The sequence below is a fragment of the Manacus vitellinus genome, unplaced genomic scaffold (genome assembly GCF_001715985.3).
Source record: "Manacus vitellinus isolate BGI_N305 unplaced genomic scaffold, ASM171598v3 scaffold_26_pilon, whole genome shotgun sequence".
NCBI classification, from domain to species: Eukaryota; Metazoa; Chordata; class Aves; order Passeriformes; family Pipridae; genus Manacus; species Manacus vitellinus.
The window spans coordinates 5,043,586-5,056,233 of record NW_021939960.1 but is presented as its reverse complement, the minus strand read 5'-3'; the positions used below and the strand labels follow the sequence as shown (position 1 = coordinate 5,056,233).

The following is a 12,648-nucleotide window of genomic DNA, read 5'->3' as shown; positions in this document are numbered from 1 at the left end:
TTGCCAGGAGTCCTCAGTTCCCCCTCGTTGCCTTGGGGACTCACAGTGAAGTGTTGCTGTGCTCTGACCTGCCCTTCTCCAGGAGCAGGGCTGTGTGTGAGTCCATCCCCACCCTGAGCACACAGCCCTGGCTCTGTGTGCTGACTGTGCCCCACCTGCAGCAACTCAGTCATAGTCTGTGCCATCCATTTGAAACACTGATTTTATTGTCACACTCCATGGAATCAGCTCAGTGAAGCTACGAGACCAAGAATGCCTTTCTCAAGTGTTTAACACTGACAGACTCCCTGAAGTTATAGCACTGAAGAGTCTTGCAGAGAAATGTTTGGGAGTGTATTCACCATTTTGTTCTTGTCTCAGGTGTGTTTTCCAGCTGTCTGTGTTTTATTTTTTAGTAGTAATTTGAGTAAATTCTCAGATGCTCCTCCATGTCAGGCATTATTAGAATGTCTGGCTTTACATTTTTCTCAGCCAGTTCTATCTGCTTTGTTATTAGCACTTAGTAACTTTTTTCTTCTTACTGTCAAGAAAGCATTAAAATCATTTGTTTGCTAAATATCAAAGTACATTGTTACATTTCTACCTGTGCTTGTCCAATTTACTCATTTTGAATGAGAATAACAGTGAACTTAATTGTCATTCTTTAGAGGGTCAGAGCCTCAAGTAGTGGAGGATGACAATCAGGTTCTGCTATTCCATGAGATGGAAAAACCTTAGTTGGGATCTTCTTTTTGCAGACTTCATGTTGATGAAGAAGTGCAATGGTCTGGTGCAGAATAATTATAATCTCTTCCCTTCCCAACTGTCCCTGGGAAAAAAAGAGCTTTAGGAAACATGTTCATTTCCTGCAATAAGTAGTCATTTAATTAAAGAACAAAAGTAACAGGAATCAAAAATGCTTGCAGCTGTGATTCTGTTAGACATTATATAAAAAAGAATGAAATTATAATACATTAAATTAGTTTTTAGAACATGAACTGAAGTGTTTTACAAACTAATTGTGGCAAGTTCAAAATGTCTCATCAACATAATACTGGATGACAGTGTGTCATGTCCGTTTATGTCAGAGGCCTTGGAATGGTAAAGCCTGTACATGCACAACATCTCCTCTTCCAAGACAGGCTGCAAAACAGTTCCAAACAAGTGTGAGAGTAGGAGGCTCTTCCAAGTAGCTTTGCTTCAGTCTTTGTCAGCAGCTCATCCCAATCCCAGGCCGTGGCTCTCCTGCCTCCAGAGCCAGGGGCAGCCCTGGGCTCTCTGTCCATAAGTGCTGCAGAGACCTCAGCTCAGAGTCCTTCCTTCACACAAACACCAAGGGATCCTGCTCTGAACTTGAGGGAAAGACTCAGATATTCCCTGATGCGTGTTCAGCAGCAATATCAAAAAGTAAAGACAGATTCTTCTCAGAAGAAAATTTCTATGGCCTGTGAAATCTGGGAGAGATGAGAGACATTCATCAAACCACTTTGAAACAGAAAACAAAAGGTAGTTCAATTCTCTGTTAGATTAACAAAAATTTAAAAAGCCCACAAAACTGTTCATTCTGTTTAAAGGTACAGTAACAGTGTTGAAGAATATCAGCACCTCTAAGTCTTCATTTTCACCATGTGCCAGGACTGTAGTGCAGGGACGATCCTCAGGGCCCAGTTTAACCAGTTACAGCAATTTGGGAGTGCAAATGCAAATACAGGTGTGGGGTTGATTTGAGGTTCTTTTCTTTTGGCAAATGAAGCCACAGGTTGTCATTGGTGGCAATATTCTTTATTGTGTGGTAATTTTGTTCTTTTGTAAGAGCTAACAGTGTTGATGTTTCATAAAATCTGAGGAGCTACTGTTGGTGGAATATGTGATTATGAGTCTGGACTAAATATCCTCTTGCTCTGTAGGCTTGTTCTTTAGGCTGAGATACACAATTAAAGTTCCAGTCATTTGAAATGCCTTAGCACTAACTGTAAATTGTAAGCCTGTTTATTCCTAGTATCCTGAACAAATTTCCAAATCTATCATTATCATCTACCTAAATTCCCCAGGTAGCTTAGAGGATGTAGGTGTCACTCTGAGACTGACACTGCAGCCATCCCCTTTGCCCCTCCCATGTTTCATTCCATCAGTGCAGTGATGATTTTTGCCCTAAACACTGAGTCTGAGTCCTGTCATGTTAAAAGGGCCTTAAATTGCAGGAACTGTCTGGAATTATATAAATATCACATTGGACATTGCATTTACAGCTGAAGTGTGTTTGCCTGGACCATGTTCATTGACCAGCCCGAGCTCAGTTAAGCTGGAATTCATTGTGAGTCCAGGAATAAAAACCTGGGAATGTGACAGAGAGTGACAATACTCCAAACTTGTTCCCTCTCCTGACCTGCTCCAGCCCTCACCTGACTGCCAAGAAGTTCCCTGGGGGGTTGCACTCCTTCCAAGAGCAAGTGGCCTGACAGGGGATCCTGAAATCCCCAGGCTGAATCCATTAGAACAAATCCAATTAGAACAAGTGCATTACCCAGGGGCATTAGGTGTGTTTGTTACTGCAGGTAGAGTTTTATATTTCCTAGCAGGCAAACTGCAGTGTTTGTGATAATGTTGCAGACTAAAGTATATTTGATTCAAAGACCTTTATAAAGTGTATTAAGTTGTTCTTCTGCTTCAAAAAACTCATATTGCTTTGTACATTTTACCCTACATTTAATTTTTTGTCCTATCTTTTGGATCTTTGGTGCAAGGAATGCTGGCTGAGGGGTGCTCTGGAGAAGGTCTGCTGGGTACATGCTATTAAAAGCCCCAACAAAATCAGAAAATCCAGATTCTGAACAGGAAGATAAATATTTCCATTTTCTTTTAAAACAAAGCTCCCTTTGCATATTCTTCTCCCACATCATGTAAGAATAAAGTGTACAGATTCAAGACTCAAGAGACTGTTTTTAGCAGGCAATGGAAGTAAATAGGTGGAAAACTGACCTTGTCAAATGTTTGCTGGATGCATGTACCTCCATTTCATTGCTTTTGTACTCATTCAGCTCTTTCCGAATTGCTGCCTGGGGATTGAAAATAGAAAAACAAAGAATTATATATGAAAAGTAATTTTATATTTGTGAGCATTGCAAAATGCCAGACTTGCAGAACAGTTTCCTACAGTAGAAATTGCAGGTATTGGGTATAGCAGAGCCCACTGTGCTGCCAGAGACACAGAATATTTAGGTTCTATGGATTGGTGACACAACCCTTCTCATTCATTATTGATTGCTGACAGGGCCACTGCTGTCTAGAAGCACTTCTGACAGAATAACACCCCAGGGCTTATTGTCTCACATTTAATAAGATTCCAGTTAAAATTTATTAAAGACTAACAGGAGTTGCCAAGCAATTGATCCTTTTCCAGCCCAGCTCCTGACCCTGACTCCCCGATGGGAGCCACCAGCATGTGCAGCTGAACTGTCATTTTGGTTTTGCTTATGAACCTGCCTTGTTAGCAATAATTGAAACTAGGAAAAACCTAATTTTAATAAAAGCTGAGTACCTACAAGGAAAATACAAAATCATTATTTATTGATTACTATAGAATATTCACCATTTTGCTCAGGAGAAGAGCTGATGGAGGAGAAATGCTCTGTTCCTTTTCCATATGAGTCCTCTGAATCCATTTGGTTTTTTTACTGAGGATGGAGACTGAAGGGTTTGAGCTCCACATCTCAGACCAAAACCACAAGTACCAGTCCTGTGTTTGCCACTTTGCCAGTACATCTCAGGTCCCTGCTCCTCCTGCTTCCTGCAGCCCTGAAACCTCCCAGCTTATCCAGCAGCACTCCCAGCTGGAATCTAGAGCTGAACTGCTCTTACTGCTCCAGGACCTCAATGTGACACTTCGACTGGGATGGAAATCAGTGAGTGGCAGGTATGTGACACAAACTGAGTGTTTGGTTGTGCTCCTGAGAATGTGGGTCAAGTGACTCCTTGAGCATTCATAGGGAAGAGGAGAGGAAATCCTTGCATGTTTAGAAACACAGTGGAGAATATTTGCGTGTCTGGGGCAAAACTTCCAGTCTGAGAAGAAATGTTAATGTTGTATTGGCTGAAAATGGTTTTGAGTTGGAGCCCAATGATTGTATCCACCTTTTTGGGTGGGCTGGGTAGAAGCCCTTCCAGCACTAAATAGGCATTTTTATAAATAGCATTTTTCCTGACAGGATGCCTTGGTCAGTGTGATCTCAGCATAGAAAATAATGGTGAACTGTACAGAGATTAAATGTCCCAGTGGTTAAATGTCATTGCAGAATGTGATGTATCATTCCAGACAAAGCAAGGAGAAAGCAGCTGTGTGTGATTTTAGCTCTGGCAGTACCTTGTCTGCTGCTGAGAGTCGTGTCCATGGTTTGTCTGCTCTCCTGTCGTAGTCCTGTGCCTTTGCCACTTCCACATAATCACTGAATCGAATCAGGATTTTTCTGTCTCTCAGTTCATCGACTGTAGGTCTCTGGTTAAGCTGTATTCAGTCATTTTAAAAAATAAAACCAGGGTTAATAACAAAGGTATCAGTAAAATATGCGATTTTTCTGCTTCTTACCCTAGTGTGCATTTATGTGGAGGGAAAAGCACCCAATCCTTGGAAATTTCAGGGAATATTAATCATTTGGAGGACCATTAGCAGAGTAGTAATGGTTTAAATGGGCTGCAGCACAGTGCCTTTAGAATGGACAAAAGAAAATATTTTAACCTGGCTACCAGTCAAATACACTTGCAAAATGTAAAGGAATCCTGGTGGATTTGGTAAGTTCTCTGGATGACAGTGGATCCTGTTGGGGTGTTCTACAGGCAGAGGCAGATTGTCTGGGTGAGACTCTCATGGCTGGATCCACTGTAAGAATTTCAGTTTGGCTTTAGCGAGTTATCGGCGTGTTTGGTTTGCAATTCCCATAGGGATTCCCAGGAACAGAACAACACCAACTAGTTCTGGGAATACTTCAAACACAAAGAGGAATGTTCCACTGGAGCACACCTGGGGCTCAGCAGGGACTCAGCTCTGCCAGCTACTGCTCCAGTGAATGAAAATGTCCTTTTCTAGCAATATATACCCATTTTCTGACTTGCAGTTTATATGTAAGTATTCTACTAAGTCTCATGGAGCTGAGAAAAGGTAGGGATTTTTATAATCCCTATTACTAAACACTGTGAGACACTGCTGAGGAGGTTGCATATTAAGGGAGGTTCTGTGTAATAATGACTGGTTGATGTTACAGTGGCTTTGCTAATTTCTAGAATTTCTGTTAGGTAATTTCTAAAAGCAAATAGCAGGTATTGCAAGTTTTTACCTTTCTTGTCAGTCTCTGTTTGATTTCCCTTCTTTCTTCCTGCTCCGTCTGATCATTTCGTTCTGCAGAGAATATAAAAAAGAAGATGACTTTCCTCATGAGGGAATTTGGTGTTTTCCCAAGTTCCAGGCAATAATGAGCACAGAAAAACGAGGAGCTGGTTCTTGGCTGTGTTCAGTCAGTTCATCTCTGTGTCATGTATCAGAACATGGAGCTACCTCTGTGGGAGGACAAGGCATTGCTTCCAATGGCAGGTTCCCTGTGCTCTGAACTCCAGCTCCAAGCAGATTTAATAAAACAGCAGCCACACCAACTCTCCACTTGTATAAACTTGAGAAGGAAAATCAAAATATCCCATAGCTGGTTAATGATCATGTTTTACTCTCCATATTGCTGGAGCCATTCACTGCTCTTGGATGCTGAGGAGCCTCATTGCAGCAACTCCAGGGAAAGTATGTTCTGTCCTCTCTCCTGCTTTTCTCAGGCTACATGGTGGCAGTGCTGCAGTGCTGGGCTGTGACCTGCACGTTTTGCTTTCCCTGCTCCTCCTGCCATGAGAAGCTCTTTATCCTCCCGGGGTTCCTTTGCAGTGCTCTGTCCTACCCCAGCCAGCCTGGCTTTGTGTGTTGTGCCTATTAACATTCAAGCCGTGAGAACTCCTCCACACTGGCTCTAAAAATAGCCTGGAGTGCTGTAACACTGCTGAAATCCATCCCCTGCCTTAGGAAACAAGTTAATGGCGTTTCTATTTCCAGTACTATCTGTTACTAAATCAGGAGTGAGCCCATGACCTGAACAAAGCTGCAGAGAAAGGTTTAACCATTGTGGGATTCTCGGGATGCTCCTGTGAAGCCTGTTACACCACTTGCATGAGATATTTCCAGTGTTAAACACACATGTGATTTCTAACGTGCCTCAAAAAACCACCAACAGTGCAAATGAGGTTCCAAAAAGCTATTTTTAATAATGAAGTGTTCTCCCTGATTTTTCTGCTCATTAGACTACGCTGAAATGCAATCATAAGTGTCTATTTAAAGTAACATAGTAGTGCAGAGCTACAACTGGCTGTAGTAGGAATGTAAATCAGAGAATTTAAAATGCTGTAATGTGCTTTATTACAGTTCAGTGGCAAGGCAAGAAATGTAAAGAGAACAGGTCAGCTAAAATTAGTGCTGTGTCAGGGATGAGCAGCTATTTCAGTGGGGAATGTTTAAAAAGAGAACAGGCTTTAAAAAGCAGAGGGTATTCTTAGATGTAGAGATACCTGCAAGAGGTTATTCATTCAGCTTTAATTCACCCCTTTTAGAGTAGATATTTCTATATGTATTTTTTATTAAAAAAAGAGAATTTTCCATGCCATGGTGCCTTTCTAAGACATAGTGTGATATGCAGTGAGAGAATTGCCCAGAGGAGCTGTGGCTGCCCCTGGATCCCTGGAAGTGTCCCAGGCCAGGTTGGACAGGGCTTGGAGCAACCTGGGCTAGTGGAAGGTGTCCCTGCCCATGGCAGGGCATGGAACAAGATGAACTTTAAGGTCCCTTCCAACCAATCCATTCCATGATTCAATGATTCTAATTCCTAAAGGAAAGCCAAAAATACACATTTCTGTTAAAAAAATGCTTTTCCAAGTATACTCAACATGCAGTGACCCATTTCTATTTGACATTCACTCGGGGTCAGTGCTTATTCCCAGCTCTGAGAAATAAAAGAAATAGTCCTTTTACAAAAAAAAAAAAAAAAAAAAAAAAAAAAAAAAGGAAGATTTGATAGGAAATGCTGGCAAGGGCATTTTAGAACTCAGGCATTATTACTGAGACAATCCAGAGAGGCTTTTCCCACCCCCATCACTCTGCCCACACAGATCCATTCATTACTGAGGGCTGGGTTTATAAGTCTCAGCAGAGATGCTCCCAATCCTGAGGGGGCCTGGGCAGTGCTATAATTCATTCTGCTGCTCTGCCAGTTCTTCAGGGAACCCTCAGCTCTGCACGACACTAAAACAATTGCTTCAGCTAAGAATGAAATAAGAATTGTACACAGTGGTTCAAGAGATGCCTCCTTGAATGTGAAATTCAGCTCTTTGTTGAGGACAGAGGACACATCTGACACCTGGGTTGTGATTTTAGTTCAAGCTTTTCATGCTTGGTGGGAAACCAGCAGTGTTTCTATAGATAAAGGACTTGGAAGATGAACAAAATTATAAGAAAGTGTTGGCTTTCAGTTTGCTTGTTATGTGTTAATCTCAGAAACATCTCCCTAAGGGAGATAAGAAATCACTTTTTGAAATCTTGCTGAGATTCGCTTTAAAATAACAGGAGGTGCACTTAGGCTTGTGCAATATGCTTCTCTTTTTGCCAGAGTTGTACTAATGTGACTTGTAGGTCCTTAAGAGAGCTTTGAGGGTAGCATTGCTTCTGTCAGCAGTATAAACTATGAACATCCAAGGGGTTGGGAAGTTCAAAGTTTAAAGCCATGGAACCCTTTGTACCTGGAGGAGGTTGTGGTGATTTCACTGAAGGGCATCTGTGCTCTACAGCTTTGCATGTCACACCCAATCCATGGAGGGGTTTTATAAAATCCATAACAAGAAGGCTATTGAAGTCTATTTTAAAAGCTATTTTAAAGTCCATAACAAAAATTTCTATTAATAAGAGGAGCCTTTACTAATTTCTGAGCTCACCCAAAACTGAGAGCAGAGTTGTTGCACCTGTCCAGCAGTTGAAGTTTATACCTGGCACAGCTCTGTGGTGACTGTAGCTCTTCACAGGATACTCAGCTTTTTATATAATGGCAGAGGTAAATAAAATGGAAGTGGTTCTGAACCTGTATAAAGCCTGAGCAACTCAACAGAAGTCAATAAATTTGCTCCATGCTGGAAGCTCTTTAAATGAGATACAAATCCAGCCCAGTATGTTTAGCTGGAATTCAGGAACTATCTTTAATTCTGCTTTATCTTCTTTCTGCTTTATCTCTCTCTAAGATCATTATATGAATGTATTCAAACTTTTTTATTATTGAAGCTGGTCAGTTTAACCCAGATTAAGGATGTAACCAGCACACTCCAAAAAGTAAACATAAAAGAACAGATTTTTCAGTAGAGATCAGCTCTTCCTTAGCCAGGAAAAAACCCAAAGAAACAGATTTTCAGAGATCTTGGTTATTGACTCTTGAAAATCTGGCCCAATCTATTTCAGAATCTTGGGTTACTGCTTTTTCTTGCCTCTTGTGGTGGATGACAGGTGAAGTTTGGCCAAGTTCATCCCTCACATTTCAAGGGGGATATCCTTTTCTCATGGAGCTATGCAAATGGTAAATACAGTTAATTTTACTGGGTGTGATCTGTGCATTGGAACAGTACAGAAAGCACTGGTAAATATATGTTGACTATGGAATTTCTTTGTGTTAAAACTGAAATGAAATCCCGGTAACTCCCATGGCAAGAGCACAAGGGGTTTTTTTTGGAAACCACTAAGAAAGTTCTGAGACATTAAATTTTAGGTAACACAATGTAGGTAACTTTTTTAGTAGCAAATTACAAGCCTGTGATTAAATATAAATTAAATTGCATAGGCAGCATTGCTTGTATGACAAATTTATGCTTGTTTAGTGAGAAATCATAGTTCAAATTATTCTGGGTTCTGTCTTTCAACACTAGTTAGACCATGAAAATAAAAGAAGCAATAAACTTTTCCTTTAAGCAGATAGATTCCCCCTCTCTGATGTCTGAGACAATTTCAAATCTCCCTCTCACCTTCCCCTAGCTTAGAGGGTTCCCAGTAAGGAAAGGGTTTATGTTCATCACTTGTTTGATCCCCTGCTCAGAACACCAACCTTTAGGAAAAGAGTTGGAAGTTTTGCTTTGAGAATTTGAGAGATGCTGAGAACATTCCCCTGTGGCAGCATCTGTAACAGTCCTGGGACTGTCCCTCTGATAGCTCTGACATCTCAGAATGATCTTTGACTTGTCTTTGGGAAGATCTCCAGTGGCATAACAAATGTATTTTAGGAGAACCACCCCTCTGTGAGGATGTTCCCCCTTCCACTGCAGCCTCCATGTGTGGTTTGCCTTGACAAGCCATGTCTTGAGAAATGGCACTCCCATTCTCATGGCACTGAGGGAATTGTATTCCCCTCTTGGACAGCCATAACAGTGTAATCAGAATGAAAATTATTTTTGAAAGCCTGAATCTGAACAGTTCTTGTCTGTCCTAAAATTTGTGAAAAATTAAAACTTTTAGGTACAGAAAATAATCCCAGTGAATGAATTCGTCTATTTAAAAATAATAGGTTCTGGAAATGCAATCACAGGTTTCAACAAATGCATATAAAATAGTTTAGGAAAAAAAAAGTACTCACGTTTAAGGATATTCCTTCTTTCCAGCTCCTCAACAGCGGGTCTTTGGCTGAGTCGCCTGCGGAAAAACACCAAAATCACATTTTGTACCATGCCTGGTCTTTGGAAAGTCTGCAGGATTCTGAGTTCTGGTTGGTGTTTTCCTCAGGAGGGAACTACAAAATCTCTCTCTAGGACTAGTGAGGAAGAAACTAAAAAAGAATGCTGGCAGCAGGATTCTTTCTTGTATTATTTTTCCCAAATGCCAGCAATGCAGGTGAAAGTTCTCCTCTAGTTTGCTCTGCTGCCAGTGAAAGGCTTCCTCATAACATGCATCCTTTCCATCCCACTTTCCAGACAGTCAGTTGGAACCAGTTCTCTCCAAGGGCAGAATTCCCTCCCGAGGGGGTGTTCAAGGTGGTTATCAAAGGAGTTCCACGGTGATCTTCTGTAGCTCTCACTGCCTTGCCCTTTAATCACGCGGAGCAGCGGATTTCCTTTGCTCCAGTAACACCAGTGGTGCACCCTGACAAAATGCAGACTGGCCAGAAATGAAGCTTTCCTGTGGTTTCCTGACCACACGTTGCCCAGCCCAGTCCAGCAGCTCTGCTCTGCTCTGCTCTGCCTGCTGGATGCAGCTCGTGTGCTGCTCGCAGCCTCACGCTGTCTGAACAGAATGTCTTGGTTTCACCTCCCCTTTTCAGTAGTGCTGCCTCAGGATTGAGTCTTCGGATCATATGATCGGTGCCACCGTGATTTTATTCCGCATACTAAATGAGAGTTCCCCACGAGACACTGCTCATATCTGCAGAGGATCTCAGGTACAGGGACCCTCCCCTAGGCACACACACAGGCTGCGTCTGCTGGTTTCATGGAATAATCCAGCCAGCAGACAGGGGAGAGTTTCGGATGCTCTCTGGGCTGTGTTCTGGCAGCGTTAAGGATTCTCACTGCCTGCTCTCAGCAGATGTTGCCAAGCCAGAGATGAAGTTACAGAGACAAAGAAACACTCAGAGCAGGGACCACACTGCAAACTGCTGCGGCAGTTATTCCTCTGCTGTGCATGGGAAATGAATGAATGATTATAAAGTCATGCTGTAACAAGATCTACATCTTATCAAACACACAAGAGATGGAAAAATGAAGTAACTGTTAATAGACCATAAAAGAACTGGTAAGAGTAACTGATTCCAGTTTCTCCTTGTTTTGTAAGCCTTATCCAATATACCTTTACAACCAACTCTGCAGTCTTGTGTTATCAGACCAACAACTCCTTACCCTTTTTTAATTAATTTCCCTGAGATCACTGGAAAAACTCTCATCTTTGGCAACAGGAAGGTACCACAACTACTACACAGATTCCCACAGAAAATTTAGATTACATGAGCTCTTGTGCTTAGGAAACACCTACAGCCTAACTCTCATTTTTTCTATGTAACACTCTGTATCCCCTAAACTTCTTCTCCCAGCCTCCAGGTTCTGTTGAGTAATAAGCCAGATATTCCAGCAGCAGAAGCTGCAATAATCCAAACTGGAATTACGCTGAAATGCCCTAGTAAAGAATTAAACATGTATTTTTAGTTCCTGTTACCCTTGGACTTTTCCATCCTCACTCATTTGCCTGTATGTCTCAGAAATGACACAACTCTGAATAGGTTTTGTTTGAAACAGATTAAAGTGCATTTTATAATATAAATCAGGGAAGAATAACTTACTCTGAGAGCTTATCTGCAAATGAGAGGTCTACCCAACCTGCTGCTCACACACCTCTCACTTAACCATTCTTAATTACAGCCCTGCCATGCAAGATTGATAGATTCTCCTGAATCTGTACATTAGATTCCAGAAGCCTCTTGTACACTGAGGGATTAAAAGCCTAACAGAAGTGATTAAAGCAGTATGAGAATGCAGATGTATACGAATGCTCTGTATTTATATATATATATATATGTGGTTATAATATGTACAATGGTTGATTATTTAAAACCCCGTGTCCCCTTTTGGCTTTGATAAATACAGACTAAGTACCCATATTTCTGTGCATGCCCTCAGCTTTACACACAGCAGAAGGAAAAGGTGCAGACGTGTGTACATGGGGGCGTGTGTACATGGGGGCATTACAGGTTTTTTCCTGAGTTTTTCAGAGCTATGGACCACACTTCCAAACTTTGTATCACAGCCACAAAACTAGACGTGGATTTTGCTTCAAAATAAAGTTCTAACAGGATTTCAGGAAACGAGATGGAGTGAAAACACCAAATAGAGCAAGAGTCATGATCAAATGAGAAGTGGTAAAAACCCACTGACACTGTTGCTACCAAAGCACAGGGACATTTTGTGTCTATGTGTTATTTTTTCTGTTCAGGAGAAGCCTCTCTCTGCCCAGACAAAACTTTCACTTCCGTTCTCAGCTGCTGTGGGGTGGCTTGGGGTGAAGGGGAAATGAGGGAGTTGGTGAAGGTGAAGGACTCCAGATGCTCCACAAGGGCTGAAACAGGGGGCAGTGACTGCGGGCACAGCCCGGGGGGACACACACATATCCTCCCTGAGCTGTGCTGGAGGCAATCAGGGCACGAGAGACCCTTTCTGCAGGGGCTTTCCTGCACCCGGGAGGAGCGTGGCTGCTTTTAGAGTGAACTCATTGCCTTGACTGGTCATCCCTCAGAGCAAGAAACACATGGCTGCTGTGGGTGTGAGCAGAGCCCGTCCTGCCTGAGCTGCTCTGTGGTCTGGGAGGATAGAGGAGGGGACTTCACCCCCCTAAGCCGCACTTGGTTTCCTCAGAAGGGGACTCAGCCCCCCTGACACCGCTGACTTCCCTCAGAACGAGGCTGCAGTCAGGCTCCGAGCGAGAGAACAAACATGTTCCTGAGGGCTCCTGGTGGGGCAGAGGCTCAGCAGAGCAGGGGGAACCCCTGTGAAAAATGCACATCCCTCCTGAAGGGAGCTTTAACGTAAGAAACCATTTCTGATGAGTTTGTGGTTCTGCTCGGGTGAGCTGTTCTCCGG

At 42.4% G+C, this 12,648-nt stretch overlaps 1 protein-coding gene across 2 annotated transcripts in view; it reads right to left on the bottom strand.

The window, feature by feature from the left end:
- Positions 1-837: 837 nt before the first annotated feature.
- PHACTR3 (phosphatase and actin regulator 3) overlaps positions 838-12,648 on the bottom strand; it is a 100,110-nt gene continuing 88,299 nt past the window's right edge. For both annotated transcript variants that reach the window (XM_018074023.2, XM_018074024.2), the window contains exons 9-13: positions 9,663-9,718; positions 5,307-5,368; positions 4,340-4,480; positions 2,959-3,035; positions 838-1,433 (exon numbers count right to left, since the gene is read on the bottom strand). In XM_018074023.2, the coding sequence (XP_017929512.2) occupies positions 1,418-1,433; positions 2,959-3,035; positions 4,340-4,480; positions 5,307-5,368; positions 9,663-9,718 (352 nt within the window). In that variant the 3' untranslated portion in view covers positions 838-1,417. The remainder of the gene's footprint in view (positions 1,434-2,958; positions 3,036-4,339; positions 4,481-5,306; positions 5,369-9,662; positions 9,719-12,648) is intronic.